This window comes from Habropoda laboriosa, unplaced genomic scaffold, assembly GCF_001263275.1.
Source record: "Habropoda laboriosa isolate 0110345459 unplaced genomic scaffold, ASM126327v1 scaffold111, whole genome shotgun sequence".
Taxonomy (NCBI): Eukaryota; Metazoa; Arthropoda; class Insecta; order Hymenoptera; family Apidae; genus Habropoda; species Habropoda laboriosa.
The window spans coordinates 1,065,276-1,088,192 of NW_017100293.1; the positions used below are offsets into that span (position 1 = coordinate 1,065,276).

Here is a 22,917-nt window from a genome sequence, read left to right on the forward strand (position 1 = left end):
TAAGTTCCGATCATTTTCATGCGATTTTTTCAGATTGTCGTGGAATAGGGAATCGATTTTTTTACGTTTTCGGAGAAATATCGGAGAGGTGTGTTAGTTGTGATACTTATTGTACCAAAGTGTACAATTTTTGATACTATGGTTTGATAGAAAGAAGTTTTGTTCATTTTCTAGGGAATCACTGTATTTGATTTTTGAGATTATTGCGGGGTTAGAGATTGGGTTCAATTTTTCATATTTTGGGAGATATAATTCAAAGGAATAAGAGTATTTTAATATTGTATTTTTATAGAGAGAAGTATTGTCCATTTTTTAGTGGATCACAGTATTTGATTTTTTTTTAATTTACACGATTTTTGAGCTCATCGAATTTTCATGTTTTAGGAGAAATAGTTCAAAGGAATAAGAGTTGAAATTTTGATATAAAGAAGTATTGTTCACTTTTTAGCGAATCACTGTATTTAATTTTTAAAGAAACTTCCACAATTTTTTAGCTTTTTATGGGATTAGAGATTGGGTTCGATTTTTCACGTTTTAGGAGAAATAGTTGAAAGGAATAAAAGTCCAAATTTTGTTAGAAAGAAGTATTGTTCATTTTTTAGCGAATCACTGCCTTTAATTTTTTTTAAATTGCACAAGAACTGAGCTCATCGTGGGCTTAGAGACGGGGTTCAACTTTCATATTTTAAAGAAATAGATGAAAGGAGTGAGATCCAATTTTTGACACTGTATCTTGTTAGAAAGCGAAATTGTTTATTTTTTTACCGAACCACTGCAAAGTGCAGAAATTTATACGCCATTTGACTGAAAAAAAACTGTGTAACCTGTGCAAACGAAGGCATTCATGGGGCGGCAAGTGTCCGACGACGTGGTGCGCAGCTCGGACACCACCGAGGAGGTCCAAGTCGAGACCTCGGACATTTCGAATAAATTCAAATTTTTCGAGTCGTACAAGGAGCCGGAGAAACAGCGGAAGCAATTTCGAATCACTCCTCCTCGCGATGGTCAACTAAAGGTTCGAGGTTTTTCTCGAGTGCAGAGTGTGTGTTACTTAATTGACGAATGCAATTTAGTATCGTAACGACCACGAAATCAATTAATAATAGAAATTTTCATGCGTGTGCCAGTTTAATTCTCGTCAAACTAATTCCCGTTGTAACCATTGAATTGAACGAATTTACAATTTAATTTGACTTTCAATAACGTAACTTTGGTGTGCAATTTTTTTTTTTGTACATATTTGACGTTTATTTATCGCATGATTTACCTCGTGGTTGATTTTGAATTCTTACTGCATGGATCATCCACTTGTCGGTATATCTTTTAACAACACCAATTTCCTCTCCTGAATCACCTGAATCATTTTCGAGCGTGAGTCATTTCTTCCCATGTCGCGGTTATCGAAATCCAGCGATAAGAATTATCATAAACATTGCATTCCGTTCGGGCAATTTCGAAACACTTTCCCAAAAGATAACGCGGTAATTCCAAGTCAACTATTTATCGACGTAAGATAGTCCAACATCTTACGAAAAAAACATTTGCTAACGAAAGTTTCTTGAAAATTCGATATCGCCTATCGAACTCGTCCTGTTAGAAACTGTCACAATTCAACTGTAATTTATACATTTACCATCGTCGACGATTTTATCGAACGAAGCTTCCAGGCCTGAGCCGCGCCCAATAATTTCTGATATCCGATGTTTCACCAGTATTGCAGTTAGCTCGATCAGGATTCCGAAAACACGTCGATCGTTATCGAAGCTGGCAGCCTCGATAAACAATTGAAACAATCAAACGCGAAAATCTCGAAACTCCAGTCGTAGCGAGGAATCTTCAAATTTTCACGAAGAAAAACATTATACCCCATAGTCTTCGCTAAATTTTTTATAGTAAATCAACCTGTGTGAGACGAATTAACCTGTTAGCTGGGTTCGTCCTTTAGGGAGAAATTGAATCTTTTTAGGAGAGTGTGACTCACCGATGGGTCATCGAGTGGTGCTCTTATTCACCGACGTGACCCACCGTGGGTCATCCAGTGACCCACCCCATCGGACATTATTTCACATTCTACGAAAAAAGAAAGAAACTGAAAACATTTGGTAAAATGGAACGTCACCGAGAAATTTTGCTTCTTAATTGTGTTAAAACACAGAAAAAGCCTCACCCAGTAAATTTGCTTTCCTCCATGCAGATGCAAGTCTTGTATATTGAATTAAAGATTAATTGACCTGTTAACTGGAGAAGACGAGTTAACTATTTACTGGTTCACAAATATTTACAAAAAAATAGTTTATTTATCAAGAATAAATAATACGCCTATACTAAAAAATAAAATATTACATATTCACATTAGAGACACGCAGAAGCCAAATTACCTACCTCCGTTAAAATCCATTAAATTTACTATAAACTAAACGTCACCCAAAACTAAAATTCCTTACATTTCCGAAAAATTAAGCCCCGGCATGTGCAGAACATCGAAAAACCTAGTAAATCAATCTACCTCCCAACTGTGCCAACAAGCGAAACAAAGTAGCTAACTGCCTTCCATTTTTCCTCAATTTTCCCCCACAAAAGTAGACAAATTACATTTCCCGGTACAACAGATAAACCCAATTAACGACGCAATTAAAAAGCTCAAGGCATCGGCGAACAAAACCAGACGAAACGCCTTGTTTTAAACGCTGATCGATCGAACGACGAGTTAACTCGTCTTCCCGGAGTTAACAGGTTAAAGCACCTCACCCACCCCGTGGAACAGAGAAAGAAGCTCGTGAAAGCTCGTCTGGCGTTGTGCGCGCGCGCACAGGTTTCCACGGGCTGTCCTTGAACCCCCGTCGAGTGGTCAGCAGCCATACTTTTACCGTTAGTATTCCTACATCCTTCCATTCGCGAGGAGAGAGAGAGAGAGAGAGAGAGAGAGAAGAGAGAGGCGAGAGAGGAGGACACACCACCGTGTGGCTGGCCCTCTCCCAGTAACTCACGAAGGGGGAACACAGTAAGAGCGGTGTGTGGCTGTGCGTCTCGTCCTCCTCATCGTGTGAACGGCATAGCAACCAGCCGACACGCTGCTGCCAGTTCGGAGTTTGCCGGGGCCAACGAAACAAAAGGCTCCCTCGTGACGGCCGTCTCTCCTTTTTCTCCTCTCTTCGCGTCTCTTCCCGTCCATTTCCCTCGAAATTTTTTCCTCCTTTTCTTTTTCGCTCTGTGAGATATCAGTACAGTGCGGTTTCGCTCGCTGGCTGGCTGGGCTGCACGCTGGATATTCGTCGGTGCACACACCGTTCATCAGCGAGAACGCCCGAGGAGATAATAAAGTGAGTAGAATATAGAATCTTGCGTGTCTCGCCGATGGTGGGTAGTAGAGGATGCAGAAATATACGGTTTTTCTCGCGTCGACTATGAGAAGACACTTCTCGATGAAAATTCGAGGCTTGGCTAGGCGTTCGTTACTTCTCTACCGTGGTTCGATTTTAAGGAGCGTCTTGAGAGATCCGAGAACGTCGAGAACGAAGGATAGATTATTATTTCCTTGGACGAATCGAGCTTCTGTCTCGTCGGTGGTTAATTGTGATTTATGAAAGTGTACAGTGATCGATGGAAATTGTGAGACGGTGATATTTTCCTTCTTTTTTTCGCGAATTTTCCACGAGTTTCCGTGCGTTGAACTGCAACGAACATGGTGTCCAGTGCCGGCTGCACAAGGCTCGCTGGTCAAATTGCCGGTGTTCGGTTGACCGCCACCGTGAAATATCGAAAAAATGTATATAATCGGCGTAGAAAATTGCCCGCTTTCTCGAAACCGTTTCAGAATAACGGTATATACGCACAACATTGTCGATATACTTGACGTACGAATGCATATGCATAACGCTTTCCTTTCAACCGATGTTATCGATCGTCCGAGATGGAGAAAAACTTTCTTTCCATTTTTCCTCCCTTCCTCGCAGTTATTCAAATCGAATGATCGAACGACGGGAAAAAGTAAACCTTACAAATTATCCTTCGTGTGTCGTTTCAGTTTATATCGTCGCCGTGTTGTTTAATCTTCTCCGTATCTCCGAGATAAAATAATAAAAACAACACCTTAATTGTCGCCATTGTACACGTTATCTCGCGTGCGTGTAATAAATGAACGGAACAGAAAGGCGGAATAAATCAGCTGCTCGGTCTCTGTTTAAATAAAAACGTGGCGAGACGTCGTTAATAAAGATTCTAGCGGGGCAACTCGAACTAATTAGCTTTCTCCCCAGCTAGAACCTATAAATCTCCGATCGTAACGGAGTGAAACCCACTACCGTTCATTTTTGATCCGTGGGTAGTAGGCTCGACGTCTGTATACGACGTGGGTGTTTCGACAATATTTTCTTCCATCCGACGTTATATTCAGTGTTCGTTGGGAATTTTCACGTCGAGCCAGCTAGTCGTGTACGTGTATGCGCGTGTACGTCCCTAACGTGTGTCTCCTCCGCGAATCGTGAACAGGTAAGGACGAGTCTCTGGGGTCCGTGGTTGTAGGGACGATTCTGCATTGTCATCGCGTCTTGGCGTCTCTACCTGCTGTTCAGGTAGAAATTCAACGGAGACGCTGCACACGCATAAAAGTTATTCGTGCTGACTCAGAGGTGTGCGGAGATTCGTGGAAAGGCGTACACAGTACCTTTCATTCCCTTCGATTTCCTGCCTGGTCTCAGGTTTTCACGCTTCAGGTGGATGTTCCGTTGTTGAATTATATTGGAGCGTTAACTCGTTCGACTCTTTTAACACGTCTGTTGTTAGGAGGATATGCTGATCGGGAAATTTGACGTTATTTTACAGATGGATTCCCCCGAACGCGAGATATACCGTGATCCAGACGTGGTCAGAGCAGACGATAGGGTGAACGAAGTGGTGCACACAGACACTGCCAGGAAAATGTTATCGATTTTCCGGCAGATGGAGGAGAACGCGTGCAAGAAGGAAGTTCCAAACGGTCCAAAGCCGTTGAAACGTTTCACGCCTCCTCCGGAGGATAAATACGCGAAACCAACCGCCTCGGACTCCGAAGAGGAAGAGGACGAAGAAGGAGAGGAATCCGAGGAGGCAGAGAGCGGCGAGGAAAGGGATCCTAACTACGTGAGGGCTTCTGATAAGGTTCGTAGACGTCGGCGGGGCTTATTGTTCCATCGGTGTGTAAAAAAATGGTAGCGTTTATTAACATCGAGACAAGGTGTCCGGGACCTCGAGAGGATTCTCTATGAATATGCATGAGAAACGCTCCGGAAGGTTACCTGTGGGCCGATATGCAGATGAACGACACCTGTCTCTGCGCAGGGGCGTCTGAATAAATTCTCACCTTGTCTATAAATACTGGAGCACCTAATCAACGTACGAGGCGGAAAGAAAGCTCGCTACGAACACGGATGACAGTCGTCAAAAATCTGGAAAAAAATTTTTTTTAATACACGGACATGTACAATTGGAAAGCAAATCATTCCACACTGTGTAGCCAGAATTTTACTACTATACGAGGTGTTTCTAAAATCGTGGTACGTTAAATAAACAAAAATGCAACCGGTGAATTTTCACAGAGAATTTTCCATATTTCTACCTTTCAAAAGTGTAGGAAAATTTTGTAAAAATTGCCAGATTTTTGCTAATGTACAAGGTGTTTGATAAATCGTGGTACGTTAAATAAACAAAAATGCAACAGGTGTGTTCTAATATTTACAGACGAGAACGTGCACAGAGAATTTTGCATATTTCTACCGTTTGAAAATAGAGGAAAATTTCGAAAAAAATTGCAAGAGAATGTATCGAACACTGTGTTTTCAGGTAGAGGACGAGTTCTTGAAGCAGGCGCAAAACGCAGCGCGCGCGAAGACTTTGTGCGCGAAATTCGAGCACTGGGAGGAGACAGACGCGAAGACGACGTCGTCGAGCAGTCAGCATATCGCAGAGATGGAAATCGCTGCTCAGAATACCGGCGATCAGCAGCTAAGCATAGAGTCAGCGAGTAGTCTCAGAGCCCGTTTCGAGTCTCTGGGCTCGCAAACGAACGAATCGCCACGCACACCGAAGGTCAAAGTCAATCGATTCGTGGTGAGTACTCTTTCGTAGGAAACTTCTCCGTGTTTTCATCCTCCATTCATCCACCGTTCATTCCTTCCGAGCTGTGTTCATTCATCCACGAACTTGTGAATGACAAACTCGACGAATTTTGTTCGCTCTCCCTACGTTGTTTTTTCTTTTTTTTTTTTCAATCTTTTCCAATTTTTTTACGCTCTGTCGAAAACATCCATGTTTGGTTTCCATTTTCTTCGCACTGCATTGTACGATAGAGACGATCTTCTTTTCTCTCTCTCTCTCTCCTTCATTTTTTTCCCCACCTCTGTGAGTGTGTTGTTCCTCTCGTTGTTTCGATCGGTGTGAAGCGTGGCTCGTTTCTCTCTAGCATGGTGTGTGTATTTTTTAACGATTCATTTATGCTACCTGATTTTGTACAGTGTCCCTTGGTACTATTAATTGTTCCTTCTTTTTCTTTGTTTAATTTCTCTATCTCTATCTATCTTGAAGAATGTACATGCGCAAAGTGTATCGATCCTCTTGTGTATTCAAGCACGATGTAACTTATATACTTTGTCCTGCGACGGCAGGAGCGTAATGCCATTTATTTTTTAGTTTTTTTTTTTTTCACCTATAGTTGCTTTCATTTCTGTGACGTGTTACGTCGAGTGGATCTTTGTACTCGTATGCACGCAATCTTATGTGTTACAATCTGCGAGTTTCCAGATGCACGGCCAGAAAGAGAATCTCCGAATTATCAGAAAAAAAGAAAAATCGAAGCTTGACGCGTTCAGGACGACTTCAGAGTTTCTTGTCACAGAAATGTGTATTATCGTTGTCACTTCATTTTGAACTATGTAACCTGAAAATACGCTGATGCACAATCCACTCCGTCTCTTTCGCCATCATTTTGGTGACAAAATGAGCCACGATTATGTCCTGAACGCGTCAAACTTATCACGATCTGTTTAAAAACTTTTTGGCCGTGCACGAGGTACGAAGAATTTCAGTTTCGATTAATCAGTAGCTGTGTGAACTAACGCGAGCCACCACAAAGAGGAAACAGAGACTGGACCTCGAGACTGGGCCGAGAAAAAAAAGTAAAAAAAAAAAAAAGCGTAACATTTATCCCTCTCCGAGAATGAAATAACCGTACTACTCACACGAGTTGCACACAGAGCATGACTAGTTAGCGTGATACCTGTGACGTGTGTGCCGATTGTCTCGCATTTTGGTCTTGAGATTGACGCCTGAAAAAAAAGTAAAAAAAAAAAAAAAAAAGAAAGAGCGTTGGCCAAGCAGCTTTCCCTCGATTCTCGACCACACGATCCAGTGATCTGATTCTCTTGTTGAACGCGAACAGTAAGGGGCAACCGGAAGCGGAGGATCGCCGCGGCGCATCCGATGGACCACGAGAGGACCACGGACGGCCTGAGGACGAAGAGGACTGAATAGAATTAGAGGACACGCGCGAACATACACACACAGGAAAAAAAGGAACACGTACACACAGACACACACAGACACACAACGTAAAAATACGTAAACGAGTATATACATATAGTGTATGTTTTTTCTTCGGTAAACAATGGTACTGCGATTTTTTGGTACGAATCGGTGAGAAGATTCGACGAGTATTTTGAAGGCAACGACGGGGATCCCTGTGTTTTATTTTCTTCGAGCTGCGCGAAGACTGTGAAATTTTTGCGACACGCTTAAAGGAGAAAACAACCTCGTCAATTCTAAGTGTAACACTTTTTAGCTAGGAATTTATCACCGATAACCACTTTCTTGTGTAATCCATCAAGTTTCTTCGGCTCGATTTTACATTGTTCAGGGCTTCCAGTTAAACAAGATTTCAGGTTCTTTCCTCTCTTGTCGCGTATTCTTTACGAACGATTCGGTTTTGCATTGACGTTCGACGAAGTAGAAAATTTTAGCCAAAAGACGGGGATCTTAACAACGCAGACAGAGAAGATACGGATACTGCCATTGTTGAAGTGAATTTGGCAATTTTTCTTTCTCGTGGATCTTTCTCAGAGCAACACTATAGTAGTACAAATTGTTTCTTAGTGTAGGAATGCGCCTAGCAGGGAAATTTAAGCCTCGTTTCGGCACTCGATGCCTCGTCGCTGATACTGAATCTGTCTGTGTCGCGGAGATCTTCTCTCCTCTGTCGACGTAACTTTAGCGTGAAACTCTGTTAGAAAAATTTTTCTGTGTAGCACGTGGAACGTGGACACGTCGAGCACTCGATCTCGATAGAAAAGAAAGAAGAAACGGCGGTCGAATACGCTACAGCAACGAATTTCAATTTTCACCAAATCGATGAATTTTTCTCTTATCAACCGCCAAATACAGTAGACTCCCCATTAATCGGCCCGTATGGGGCCGGACAAACGAACAGCCGGTTAATCCGACGATATCACTTATAGATTGTAAATAAAATAAAAAATATAGTATTTATTATTTTATTTACAACCTTTTATTGAACATTTATTTATACAAAGAAATCAATAATGAACTTCGTGCAACGGTATCGATTGCCTTACGTCGAAGTCCATTGCTGCCGTAGAAAAATCACGATCTATTTCTACAGAAACTGGTGGAGCCGGATAAGAGGGAGTCCACTGTATTTCGTTTTCCGTGCTCGACGTGTCCTGTAATCCCTGGTTCGTTGCCTCTCGCGATCGTCACGGTAGAATATGATAAACGATTAACAAGTTAAACGTGAGAAAAGCCACGAGGTCGAACAATGGTACAGTTATACGATATGTATATTCTTAACAGGATTTGGTAATGTTTTTTGTATTAATCGATAGGCATTCGTCACCGATCAAAGAGCTTTTCTTCTCATCGACGCGATGGAATTAAGTGCAATAATTTTTAAGGGGAAACGTTGTTTTCATCGTCGTCGTCGTCGTAGTCGAACGTATAACGCGAAAGAAAGGATAAAGAAACACGCGATTGTTTGTTGTTAAAAAGAAATCAGCGAAAGAGAAAACATTTGCGTCTGCCAGCGAATTTTATTTAGTTGAATCGATCGAATCGCTTTTGATTACCACGGCCTACTAATAACCGCGATACGATTTTACACTAGTAGACTTTTCATTGCGTCTTGGATTGTATAATTTTTAGCGACGTATGATATTCTTGTACTTTACCTTTTACCTATCTCAAGTGTAACAATTTATTACGAGCATATTGCATACGATAAATAAAAAAGGGTATCATCCTGACGAAAAGAAAAAAAAAAGAAAGAAGACATGACGATTATATATATATATACATCAAACACGTGCGAATGGTTGTGAAAATTGGGCGTGTGCTAGGAAAATCGAAAGGAGGAAAAACAGCAGTGCAGTGTCGCATCCCTATCGTCAAACCCCTTTCTTCAGTTTCATCTCTCTGTCCTCTGTCTTTCTGTCTCTTTCTATTTCTCTCGACGATACGTAGGAAAAATTGGCCTATATCACTTGGAATCTGAAACACGAAATAACGAATCACGTTGCACATATTCCATCTGTTATCTATTTCTCTCTCTCTCATATGAAAAACCATCACACCTTTTATTTTTTTTTCAACCGGCACTTTTTTGTTCACCGTCTTATTTTGCTTTCTTCCAAATCTTTCGAAAACGACGCAGGAGATTCAGGCGAGCTGTACGGACGTGTGCGAGAGCTGCGAAAAGAAAGTGTACCCCCTAGAAAAGGTGGAGACAAATAACAAAATATTTCACAAACAGTGCTTCCGGTGTCTGCAGTGCAATTGTGTGCTAAGGTAACGTAGCCTCCTCTCACTCTCTATCTCTATCTCCTCTACTCGAGATTGTGTTCTCTCCCTTTCTTTTATTTTCTTTCGATCTTTTTTTCTACAGCACCGATGGAACAAAAATGATTATATATATATCTCCACCGTAAAAAAGAAACCAAAAAAAAAAGAAAAAAAAAACAGAAAAGATAAGAGGACATGTGTGTATTGACAATGATATTTCCCTACGCAGGATGGACACGTTCACCTTAAACAATGGTAAACTCTACTGCATCCCGCATTTCAAACAGCTGTTCATCACGCGGGGAAACTACGACGAGGGTTTCGGCGTGGATCCACACAAGAACAAGTGGACGACCAGCTCGAGCAATCCGACGAGTCCGTCGCCGATCGCCGTGTCGAACGGCGATCTCTGATTTCCCGCGAATCGCGAATGTTATTGTAATTAGACGAGAGAAAGAAGGTAGGAGTAACGAAATGGTAAAAATGAGAAGGTGTGAGAAAAGGAGAAAAGCAAACAACGACGACGAAAGTACGCCCCCGGTCGGCTGTAAAACTGCGCGTCAACCGACGAGGAACAGAGTTCCTTCGATTGAGCACCGGTCGTCGGGGGCTGTTGAGGAAAAAGAGAATAAGAAAAACGAGAAAAAGAGAAAATTGTGGATACTCTTCTAGTTCTCCAAAGAACGATCTTCGGGGCCTGTTTGCGAATCGATCGCGAATCGTTTTTAAACTTCCCCCTCTTCCTACTAACTTACTCCTCCTCGCGACATTTCTGTGACTGATATCGCGCGTTGACCATGTTATTAATTATTATATATCGAACGAGAAAAAAAGAGACTTCTTTCCCGCGACGGGACTTGTCTTTCCCCTCCCGGACTGCGATGATTAATTAAAAAATTCCTCGTTCCCCCTCTTCGTCCCTTTTGCTGTCATTTTAAGTATTTTATTTTTTAGACACCTTTTTCTCCTAGAACCCCTATTTTGCCAATGCCCTTTATAGAAACTGGCTGAGTGTTTCTTTTCATTCACCTCTTTTTGTCTTTGAATTTGATTCCTTTTCCAGTTTTCAGGGGTTTTTTGCAATTCAGCTTTGGAGGTATTTTTTAAGAGGAATTTTTGGAACTTCAATATTCAGAATTCAACTTCGAAGGTATTTTGAGGAGGAATGGTGGCTTCTTTCAGTACTGATTTTTTTTATTTTTCATTCCCTCGTTATCCCTGGAATCCATGTGAACTTGCGTTTCTCTCTCTTCTTTGTAATGTGTTCGTTTAAGATCGAAGGAAACTTGGAATTCCTTTTTCTAACTACTGAGAGTACTTTGCTAGCCATCGTACAAGCGAAATAATCATTGTCTAAACTACTTCGGAGAAAGAAAGTGAAGATTTCCAAGTTCAAAGAATTTTGGAGTAACTCTATGTTATAATTCAGATAGAGAGAAATCTTAAGAAGACTAACGCATGTCCGGGAAATTTATTAAAGTTAATGGAAAACTATCTTTTAAAATGCTTTGGGAAAGTCAATGGTTCCTTCAGAATTTTTTTTAAATTACCATCTTTTGACTGGTGACGCCAATTTTTGAAGAAAAACGAACAACTAACCTACTTAGACAATTTTTAGAATTAATATCCAAGTGAAAAATTCGATTGAAAAGGAGGGGCTCGAACCCGAGACCTCCAGATTAGCAATCAAGCACTTTGCTCACTTAGCCAAGGTCGCCTTGTAATTGGGATGTTTATTATAAGTACTTTACGTGGACGAGTATACTACCTGCACAAACTACGTTTAATTTCAGAATTATACGCTTCTATATTAACTATATAAATTGAATTCATTGCAAAATACAGCTTATTAACAATTTTAATATTATAAATATACTTAAAGTTATAATTATGCCAACTTCACCGTGAAATATTATTAACCATGTTACTCCTTATATATTCGGTACGTTTATTCCAACACTGATGAATTCTTTTATTAACAATACATATCCTCGCGTTCCTTTATTGATTATTCCATTTATTCCTTTATTGATTAAATCATATAAAAAAAAAATTCAACAACTCTACGATAATTTTTTCTTATCTACAGTGAGTTTCACAGATAAACTCAATACTTCTCAACAGATGGCGAAGTAATCGCGTCGGCAACGCATCACCAGTGTTCACGCGTATTTTTTACACATCTTACAGTGCGTTTCCTTTAATTTATTCAAATTCATTCAGTGTCAATTATCACCAGACTATATACTCTGAAAATTTACTTAAATTTCGACATCAGTCTCTCGTAGTTCCTCGTTGCAAAGCCGTTTTAAACACACGACATCTCCTGTCATCGATAACGCGTCTGTTTCGCTCGTTCCTAGTGACAAACGTCTAGTGACATTTCTCGCCCCGCTTTCCCGCGGGAAATTGGCAACGCATTCAAACCTACAGTAAGTTTCCACCAGAATTGTTCAAATAACTTTACTCTACAAATATCCCTATGTAATACACTAAACGTTTCAGATGGAAATCTGCATCGATTCCGTAGAATCAGCTAGAAACGCTATCGAGGGCGGTGCAAATAGACTCGAAGTATGCTCGGCCCTCTCGGAGGGCGGTTTAACCCCCAGTTTCGGTTTTTTGAAAAAAATCAAAAGACTCTCAACGGTACCAATCTACGCTATGCTACGAGCACGTTCCGGAAACTTCGTGTACACGATAGACGAGATGGAGATCATGCTGGAGGATTTGAAAATCTTCAAAAATCTCGGTGTCGACGGTTTCGTTTTTGGCGCGTTGACGTCAGAAAACCAGATTCACGTGGAATTTTGCAAGGAGGTTCTCTCCGTTGCTCTACCATTGCCGGTCACCTTTCATCGGGCCTTCGACGAGGTCGACGATCCTCTCGAGTCCTTGAAAATCTTGATCGATCTTGGATTCGTGAGAGTTCTCACTTCCGGCCAGAAGGATACCGCCGAAGATGGATTGGAATTGATAAAGGAACTTGTTCGAGAGGCCGACGGTAGAATTACGGTGATGCCCGGTTCTGGTATCACAAAGGAGAATATTCTGAAGATAAAGAGCGCGTCTGGTGCGAAAGAGTTTCACGCGTCCGCGAAGAAAAAGATGGCAACCACGGACGGTGGGAACAGAGTAAAAATTGGGACGAGCAGAGAGACTTGTATCACGATGACCGACAAAAAGCTGGTGGAAGAAATGGTGGAAATTGTAAGGAACGAGGTGTAACTATCAAGGCGAGCGGACACGTGCTTCTAAATCCGGGGATAACCGCGACGCGGCGAGGAATCGCGAACCTGTTTCTTTTGTAACAGGTTCAGGAATTCTCGGCAAAAAAAATCCCCTGTAACAGATTATTTATTGCCGATGAATAATCACGTGACATTCTACTTTTACCATTGCTATTTATATGTTTGTCAGTTTTTTAATATACCAGTCGTTTAATGCGCAAACGGTGTAAGTCGAAAAAGTTGATTTCTGGATAACGAGGAATGGAAAATATTAAGAAATGTTAGATCTCTTTTATGTATATACCTTATTTATAGTTATACCTTGAGTTAATAATACCATTTTTCCCTGAAAATCAAGATATATGTGTAATCATTTTATTTTATCATTTTATAGCGTCCATGGCATTCCAGTAGATGATTCTTACTTATTTTGTTATCCACCGAGAAGCTAATAAATATACACTCACGCCACTTCTGCTCGAAACAGAACGAAGGTTGAGCTTTCATTAATGTGGAGTTAAATCAAATAGGCAAAAAATTCGCTTACACCACTTTTGCATTAACCCCTTGCCGTATGATAACAAGTTAGACTCGTACTACAGATTTTGGTCAAGACCTGATAAAAACAGTTATATCGGTAAGAAATATTAATTTCAATTCCAATTTTCCGTTTCATTTGTTAAACTGAAGATTGCAAAATTTCACTGATCTATAATATATCAGTTTTTCTTATTAAATATTGTACTAAGACGGTAAATGGCTGACGCTTAGATGCACAGTCAAGAAAAGTAATCATACGTCAAGGGGCTAAACAGCTCATATATACATGTATATTTATACCTGCGAGATGACCGAACTAATTGCAAATCCTTTCACCCTCGAAATAAAAAGTTCAACCTATACACGTCGATCTTAATTTCCCAGTAAAAATTGCAAAATGAATTCCACTGATCTGTGGTGATAAATCTGACACACCACTGTCGTTCGACGAAATGATATACAGTAGTGCACACATAATTCGATCCCGAATGCAGACGCTTAAGTGGGGAGGTGACTTCTGCGAATTTAACTAAAGAAAAGAGAGGAGATGTGTCCACTCCGAAGTCCCATTTTCAAGAATTGGTGGGGATAGCGACGGACGCTTATGCGTGCACTACTTTACATACACGTACATATAGGCAAGACAAGATGACGTGTCGTATATTTTATCAAGTTTTGCGCTCGCTCAATTATTCCCGATGACATCATTTCACCAGTGACGAAAAACGCCTCTTGCAGATAATACAATTGACAACGTTAACGCTTTTGCAAAAAGATTAACGACGATTATTTTTTCTTCGTGATAGAAACGATCGATTAGTTCGAACAAGAAAGCGATTAGAACGATCGTTAGTTAGGGTTTTTGTGCAACACTATTTGCCACGTAGCTCAATTACACCTCTATTAATTTAAATATCCCGAGAATGCAAATGCGTCTGTCTGCACAGCGAGCGCATCACGAGATAGCATTATCATTCACCGCTGAAATTGCAGCAAGGAGGCTTGACGATGCGTGTACGTAAATGGGTATCTGCGTTACGTGCCTGGAAATTATGCATGAGAGGAGATTGCCTATTCTGTGTCGCGGAGAATAGAGAACAATTGTTCGATGATTCAGAACCGATGAAATTATCTCGAGGCCCTTCTTTATGCGCGCAGGGCGACCAGAAAAGATGTCGAATCATCGAGATTTCCTTCCTCGAGTGTACTGTATGTCGACATCGTTTCCCTTTCAGAGCTAACCGATCGTTAGTCATTTATACACAGCTGTACTTATGCCTGTTGAAAATAATTATCGGTCTACCATTAAACGAGGAATTACAAAATCGATCATAGAGAAATCGACGTTGCTATTTTAACGACAATTTGATCCATTAACAAAGAGATTTGGAGTGGTTCGATTGATGAAAATAAAAATGCTCGTCACTGGTTCGGTAGTTACGTATAGAATTATTATGGAGTCATAGATGAAAGTTCGAACCTCGAGAAGATAGTCAAAACTAAATTATATTAATTAATAAATAAGTTCCAGCAGATTCGACACATTTCTGTCAATAAATTACAAGTGAATTTAGTCTATTATTATTAAAGTCTGAATATTTGAATGCAATAAATTTCTGAAACATATTTTCAATTGTTGCCTTGTTATTTAATCCTTTTTATAAATGCTTTATCAATATTCCACGTTGCCTCTGTAAGTCTCAGCTTGAATTCATGAAAGAAAACCACACTAGAATCCATTTTCTGCTTTTAATATAACCTTAATCTAACTTTTTCAGCGCATCGAGTGTTGCATTTAAAGCAGTAGGCCGGAGGTTTTACTTTTTCACATGATAATCGACACGATTCCACTCCCAAAAAAACAGATAATTTCTGCCGGCGTGTGAACATCGTCATTTCATGAGCAACGACTTCGTATGTACACGCGTTTGAAATGAATACTAAATAATTGAAGAAAAAATGCAAAAACTAAGTGCCTCGGTAGGTATAGCAGGGTTTCGCGCGTGAACAAATCGCGAGGAATTGTACACTGGACCGGAAGTGGCCAGTTACGCCGCGCCGGTCGCCTAAGAGGCATGCGTGTCGCAAGCGTTGCAACAATTTCGTGGTGAATATCTTAGCGACCAATTTGGAATTGCGAGGGTTTGCGTAATCCGAATGCATAAGGGGCCCTCGCACGCGGAAGATGACGGCACTGGGGGGCCGAGTGCAGGCCGCGCACTTTCGATTTGCGACACGAGGAAAAGTGCGTATACGCGCTCCCGAGCGCGTGTATTAGACCCACGGATCTGTCGAATCGAAAGCCACTTGATACGTGTGTATACGTCAAGGAGCAAACTTACGCGAGATACACGAACGCAGGTTGCGTACTGTACGTGAACGCATAGGCGTCGGTGAACGGTAATTTGAAAAAAACTAACCTCGAAAGGCGGAGACAGTTATTAACGCATTGCCGACCGAATAGAGCGTTGTGTAAGTGTATCAAATTCCTAGCAAGATTTCTAGGAGCAATGGTAAAGAGATCTTGTTATATTGGAAAAGTTCGTTTTATCTTGCAAATGAAATTTCACGGGTTATTAAAACGAAATATTTATCGCATACGATGCCTTTATGAAAAATGACAAGTGTACGATCGGTTGGCAATACGTTACGCGTTGCAACATCCCGCCAATTTTCCTTACGAAATTTCAATTTCATACGGAGTTATCGACGTCTGGTTAAACTTCGGTAATTCAGAATAACCGTCAGGTACGATCGACTAATAATTAATCGATCTATCAATATTGTAAAATCGTTTTCGAAACTATTAATGGGTCTATAAACTCACCGTCAACCGTCGAGTTAAAAAGGCGCGCAATAACGATTGAATCGCTGCATACAGTAAAATCTTCATCTTGATAAAATTACTCAATTAAAGGACAGGATCGGTGGTAATCTGAAAGACCTATGCAAATAAGTCGACACGCAATCGGTGGACGTGAAATCGGTCGACGAGTTTCTTACCTGCGGAAAGAGTAAAAGAAAAACGCACGATCGTTGGAATCTGGCACGAAGGATCGACGGGGGTCTGTGTACTAGCAGTGTTACCAACTGTGCCGGCGACCATGTCTTCTTGGTCTGTCCACCGACGGAGAGCGTGTTTACAGCGCGCGCATACCCCTGCAAGGTGCGTGAGCCAGTGTGTGTTAGTGCGTAGCCGGTGTCTGCGCTGCGCGTTATTGCTCAACCGGATTCGTCTCTCAGTGCGAGAAAGACGTTCAAACGGTTCGGGCGTTCTCATCCGTGTACTCTGGTGTCGTACTTCCTGCTCCGTGGATGTCCAAGTGCGCACGGTAAAGCATCGTTTCTATTTCCCTCGTTTCATCTCGCGACGGTTCATCCGTTCCCCCCGTGTATCTAACCTAAAATCTTGCGGAACATCCGAACTCGGTCCGGAATCGTCACTACGTTTGTAACGTTCATCAACGAGATTGTTTGTTGACGCGTCAATGTTAGTTAGTTTCATTGACAATATTCCTGGGATGGAAGATCATTTCACATCATTTATTGTGTGACAGTGTACGGAACGTTTTATCAGGAGATATTTTTTCTCGGCGGTTTCGTGCTGAATCTCGATTTGATTTATGTTGTGTGCGCGGACATGTTGAAAGGTACGAATAACGTCGTTTCGTACATGTGTTATCGAAGATTCGCCGGGAATTTTGTCTGACAGATACATAGGATCTTACGTGTATTCATTTGACGTACGTCAGAGTGGCTTCGTGATTGTTTTTTCAAGTATATATAAGCGGACGAGAGGACGTCTTGATTAGAGGTAACTTTGCCAATGTTTTAAAATAAGTTCGTCGCGCGATTGCACATCGAGCTTTAGCGTGAGAACCGCGCGAGGCATCGATGTTTACCGTTCGAGATTCGATATCTGTCATGGATGACAATGCTCGTAACATTGTTACGATTGTTTGTGCACAAAGCATATTATCTCTTCGTAGGGCTTGAAATATACGTAATACATACTTCTTTTGTAACGTATTAAAAAGCCCGGTGGGTGCAATCTATCACAGATTTCACGCGTATTACGACGCACACGCGTGCTCGGTCTTATGAAATCGAAGAGGTGACGAGTGAAGTCGAGGAAGTGTAACGAGGAAGCAATCGAGAAGTCGTACGGGTATTAAATTTACAATCAGACATGCGGCTGGATATTCGTGTATAGATCGTAGAAATTTTCTAGACTTTCGTAACGTTTTGCAAAACCCCCCATAGTTGACCCACTTTCGTTTAATAGTAGCAAAAGGAAACATACGTTTTAACGGAAAAATATCTGTCCAACATATCGAACTACGTAATACCCTACCGGGGACGATACTTTTGGCGCAACAAGTGTCTTCGATACCATACCGTGGCAGACATATTTAACCCTCGATTTTCGCGCGTTAACGCGTACTACGTAAATCAAAAGCACGTAAATCGAGATGATATTTATATTAAAAATAATGGATGCGTAAATTGAAAAATTTACTTTTAAGCTACTTTCGGTATAATTTATACATAAAAATTTCGTCGAAATTCGTCCAGAGCCCGGTTCGACCAGCTCTCTTCAAAACCGTGAAAGTCATCTGTCGGATGGTCGCGTGATTTACGATGTTCCCGTGTCTCATGGCGAGTTTCGAGCGACCCAGAAACATATTTTCCCAACGTGTCGCGGAAGCCTCTTGATCTCGATCATCCAGGGCGACGTGCACTTTCGATTTTTCGAATCCGGCTTGAATAATCCGGATTACGCGTGCAGCACGAGAGATGCATTTCTATCGCACAATTTCGTCGTCCATATCGTTCGTCCACGTGTCGTGAAAGCCGACTAGAAGTTTACTCTAACGGTACAATACCTCCTGTTTCTTCTCTCTGTTTCGAGCACAGCCTGGAGCTCGATGATTGTTTCTATCAACAGAGAACGAAATCTCGACTTTTACCGCTTTTATGTAAGACGGAACGGAAGGGAATTCATCGAACGAGCAGAATAGCAATTAAAGTTTGTCGTGTGACGCACGCGCAACACTTTCACATAACAGGAACGCACAAACTGCATAAAATCGCTGTGCAAACTGGTCAATGCGTAACCCCAATGGCAATTTTTGTATTAAAAACATATGGATCATAATTCACGTTACATACCTCCTCACCCAAGGTAACGATCACAAAAATAATATCATTGAAGGAAATAACTTGAAAAATAGACTTGCTTCGTAAGTGTTAGAACACGTATTACGTTCACACAAAAAATATTATATAATTAAAATTGCATTTCTTCACCAAACTTATTATCATACATCGTTACAAATACATATATATATACTCGTTGTACCACGAGATTTCACACGCAATAATCTTTTCACAATCTTAATAATTCTTTAATGACTATTTAGGTTAGTTTCACATTCAGTGTCTCAACGCTTATGAACGGGGAGCGTAAGTGTTCCGAAAGGCCACAAGTTTAGTGCCAGCTTACGAGCTGATCGAAAGATACAATTTACACAACGAGATCTTACGATACTCTTTAATTAACAGGTGCTAATTACAACACACAAAATCATCGCAACGAATTTGTCGACGAACTGCGCCGTTTCGCTCGAACTCCCACGCTTCTTCTCGCCGTCCTTTGTCCCACGAAGCTCGCCAACCTGACTTGATAACAAATCGTCCACTTTGGATTGCGGACACGCGCGCTCGCGCGGAAAGGACCCGGCACCGCGACTGTACTCGCGATTTCAGGAGATTGAAACCGACTTGATATTCAGGAAGTGGTGCCGCTTTAAGAATTTCATCGTCAGATCTACGCCTTCTCTCACATACGAATAAAGATGATCTTAATCATTCGTATTACTCGGTTCATTATAATTTACGACGGTTGAGTAACAAGGTGAAATTTGCATGAGAAACAGAGGGATGTTTATATTCCAATCGCGATGGATTCAATTAACTCGTCCGTCTATCAGAAGCTGCAGCTAATTAAGATACATGGATGTTCTCTACGATCTTCTATCAGTGGCTATTGGAAACGTAGGAAGATCAAACGAGGTTAATCAATTTTTTTTAAATTGATTTATAAAATATTTGGTATCGGTATATGAACGAGCAACTGATTTCAGAGTTCTTTCAATGGCTGTTGAAGACTTACGAAGGTCAAGAGGTCAATTTATAATATATTTGGTATCAGTATACAAACAAGCATGTGTTTTAAGAGTTTTTATTAGCAATGTAGATCAGCAATGACGATGGAATCGAGTTAATTAATCGGGTAGGTGGATACAGCGAGAGGAATATTAAACGAATCGAGCGTCGACCTCTTCCCGCGAGCATTTTCGTCGCACTTCCGGTCTGGCTGTCGGAAGCTCCACTTTCTTTGCTCGGTCAACGACGCGTGCGCCGATTGAGAGTAGAATAGAACGATTATTGGAACAACTAGACAATCTGTTCCCCTATAGGTACTTTAAATAGAACCGTCGATTGAATTCGATTAAATCTGAAGTTAAATATATCCTTCTACTATGATTACAGGCTCTCTGATCTACGGACTAAAGTAAAAAGTAACACAGAGGAGCTAGAATGTTAAACTAGACTAGAATAGTTGAAGGAACTATCTAATCACGGTGGAGAGAAGAAAATGAGAAAAAAAAGAGAAGCGTGAAACGATGTTTCTCCGATCAGACGTTGGTCGAATTAGGTTTCAAGAATACGAACCTGTTTTTATGCTTTAAGTTCAGCGAAGAATTGCATCGAAGAACAATCTCCTGGAATAATTAAGGACATAGGCACAGTTGTAATTAATAATTAAGCCGAGGAACTCGCGCGCGTCAGATGTTTGCCGACACACAATCGCGATCCTCGATTTCCATCGTTTCTGGATCGAGGAGCCGCGGTCGAGCGGCGTCGATCTCGATCGTCGCGCAGCGTGACGAAATTCCCCCATCATCGACAGGGTCTCTTGATCCACAGGAATTCTCAGAATACCCGTGATCTTCTTGATCGTTGCTCGTTATCCTTCGTTCGTATGCATCTTTTTCCCCCGTTTCTCGGTCTGCTCAAAGGTCGATCCACGTACGATGACGATTAATTTTTCTCTTCCTTGACACTAATTTCAACCGAGGAATATTCCAGCCGATATTTACATGCGACCAGAGGCAATATTTAGTCTCTCTGATAGCCATATGTAGTACACATCTGACGTGTTTCTTCTTTTCTTCTTCTTTCACGCGTTATCCAGGGACAAAGCGTCCAAGGAAAATGCTATTCTTAGGATATTTTCCGTTCCTAACAGACAGATCTGTTACACGCCACGCTTTCTTCGTAATGACACGAGAAGGCACACGCTTCTGTTCCTGCGAACAGAGCCTGCAAAACGGTTTCACTTTCCGTCATTGTCACGAATAACAGCTTCCTCCGAAGAAACGAATTTTCTAGATCCGCGAAAGCGAGGAGAAACAACGTCGTATATACCTATATATGTATATGTATATGAATCTCTGGAGATACGATAGAGATCGGTACACTTTTTGTCCGGAGGAACGATTCAATTTTAATTCACATTTCTCTCATACGAAAGTAACCTTTTCGAATACACCGCGTATTTTATTTCACCGAACAGGTCCAGTGCTCATATTGGCCACTCGAAATGAGTTGTGTTTTGATTTGCTGGAATAATTGCATATCATTTACATCCGTATTACACGTTTAATCGGTAGATCTCGCAGAAATGTTGTTTTTTTCTTTCTTCTTTTTTGTAAATCATCCGCCATGATCGGGCAGAATTCCTGTCCGCCACAGCCGGATAAAAATACTTTCCGGTAAATATTTGCATTGTAAATGAACAAGTTCCCATCGGGAGTTACGCGAAAACAATCTTTCACGAGATCTAAAAATAATGTAGAACGATAAATCATCTATCAATCCTCGTTAATTATCGTCGCTGATATTCGACGTGAAATTTTCAGCGCTGCGAGGTCGTACCAACTGCACAACGGCGAATTCTCCGTGAAGAGGTAGCCGAGGAAAAAGATGCATCGTCGTTGAGGGACAAAGAGAATCTTGGAGAATCGTTCAGCCTGTTAGCATGGAGACATCGAGCAAAATGGTGGACAAGAACGATCCGAAGCAGAGGGAGAAGATCAAGAAGATGTTCAGCTGGAGCGACGGTCTGACCGCGTGAGTTAACACGCTTGAAATTTGTTTCGGGGCCCGCTTCCACTTTTACCTCGCTTTCGTCGACCGGTGAAACCGGCTTCAGTCTCTTTGCTCGATGCTTACGGTTATAGCAATCGCCATAATGATTATGCACAATATATTCAACATATATTTCTCTCTTTTCTTTCTTCTCTTTTAACTTGCATTATAGGTGGTTACCATAGGAGACGATGCTTCTGATTTCTGTTCTTCAATTATCTTCACTCTCAGGATTGATAGAAAATGTGTATGAAATATGTATCTAAATTGGTATTATTTAACGGTAGGAAAAAACTGAATTGCTGTATTACTTCCGCGACAGAGAGAGACAGAAGAGGTATTATTGATCGATTAAAAAGTTTCAGAGTAGAAACAGAAATCTGGTGAATTGCTCGAACAGGTTTTTTTTCCATGTTATTTTTGCGCAAACCCGAACTCAGACATTTTCCTATGCCAACGCAGAGACGAATGTTTTCGAAGGATGACGAGGACAAAGATACCGAACCACCGGTGTATAATTTCTTCCATACGGTCGCGAAGGCTGCCAGAGAGAACGTTTTCAAAAGTATACACAGACGGAGAGAAGGTACGAACTACTCGTCACGATCGTAATTTGAACGTCATAAAAAAACACACGCGCTTCGCGACGTGTGGTTTTGTAACCTGTTGCAACAACGTGGAACACTATGCATGAAATCCACCAATTCCACCTTTTGAATACAGACGACCGGTTTATGGTAAATTGCATTCCGGTTTTGCGCTCCAATCCACCGCTTCTTCCCTTTCTTCCTGGAATTTAACTCATTCTTGCTTCGTTAAAGGGACTACCCTATCGCGTTCAATTCTTCTCTGTTACGGTACGAAAATTCATAAGATTAGCAGTTTTTAAAGTAGCTGTGCGACGCCTTACACTTCGAACCCGCGTAACTTTCTCAATTTTTTAAGTTAGACCTAACTTCTTGGCACATCTTGTTCTACACACCTTGGACATTTAATCGACGTCGGGAACATTGAATTCTTTCACTGATTAAACACCGAACCACTTGCTTGAAGTTGAAGGCTGCGTATCTTCGTGACGAGCGATCCAGTTGAGAAAATTCGAGGGATG

At 41.2% G+C, this 22,917-nt stretch overlaps 3 protein-coding genes across 6 annotated transcripts in view; all 3 read left to right on the forward strand.

Moving 5' to 3' along the window:
* LOC108573827 overlaps positions 1-10,809 on the forward strand; it is a 102,430-nt gene extending 91,621 nt beyond the window's left edge. Inside the window, 5 exon segments of the mRNA XM_017936304.1 lie at positions 781-1,015; positions 4,822-5,136; positions 5,818-6,084; positions 9,695-9,828; positions 10,052-10,809. Coding sequence (XP_017791793.1) covers positions 781-1,015; positions 4,822-5,136; positions 5,818-6,084; positions 9,695-9,828; positions 10,052-10,235 — 1,135 coding nt within the window. The 3' untranslated portion in view covers positions 10,236-10,809.
* A 1,518-nt stretch (positions 10,810-12,327) lies between these two features.
* LOC108573897 (copper homeostasis protein cutC homolog) lies at positions 12,328-13,080 on the forward strand. The gene has a single exon (XM_017936381.1). The coding sequence runs from the start codon at positions 12,328-12,330 to the stop codon at positions 13,048-13,050; it is 723 nt and encodes a 240-aa protein (XP_017791870.1). The 3' UTR covers positions 13,051-13,080.
* Positions 13,081-16,846: 3,766 nt separating this feature from the next.
* Positions 16,847-22,917, forward strand: part of LOC108573909 (ABC transporter G family member 23) — a 42,957-nt gene continuing 36,886 nt past the window's right edge. For 2 of the 4 annotated variants that reach the window (XM_017936394.1, XM_017936397.1), the window contains exons 1-2: positions 16,847-16,924; positions 21,581-21,791. In XM_017936394.1, the coding sequence (XP_017791883.1) occupies positions 21,700-21,791 (92 nt within the window). In that variant the 5' untranslated portion in view covers positions 16,847-16,924; positions 21,581-21,699. Of the gene's footprint in view, positions 16,925-17,012; positions 17,407-21,580; positions 21,792-21,981; positions 22,396-22,917 lie in introns of those variants that run through there. The other 2 variants (XM_017936396.1, XM_017936399.1) reach the window with 2 other exon arrangements.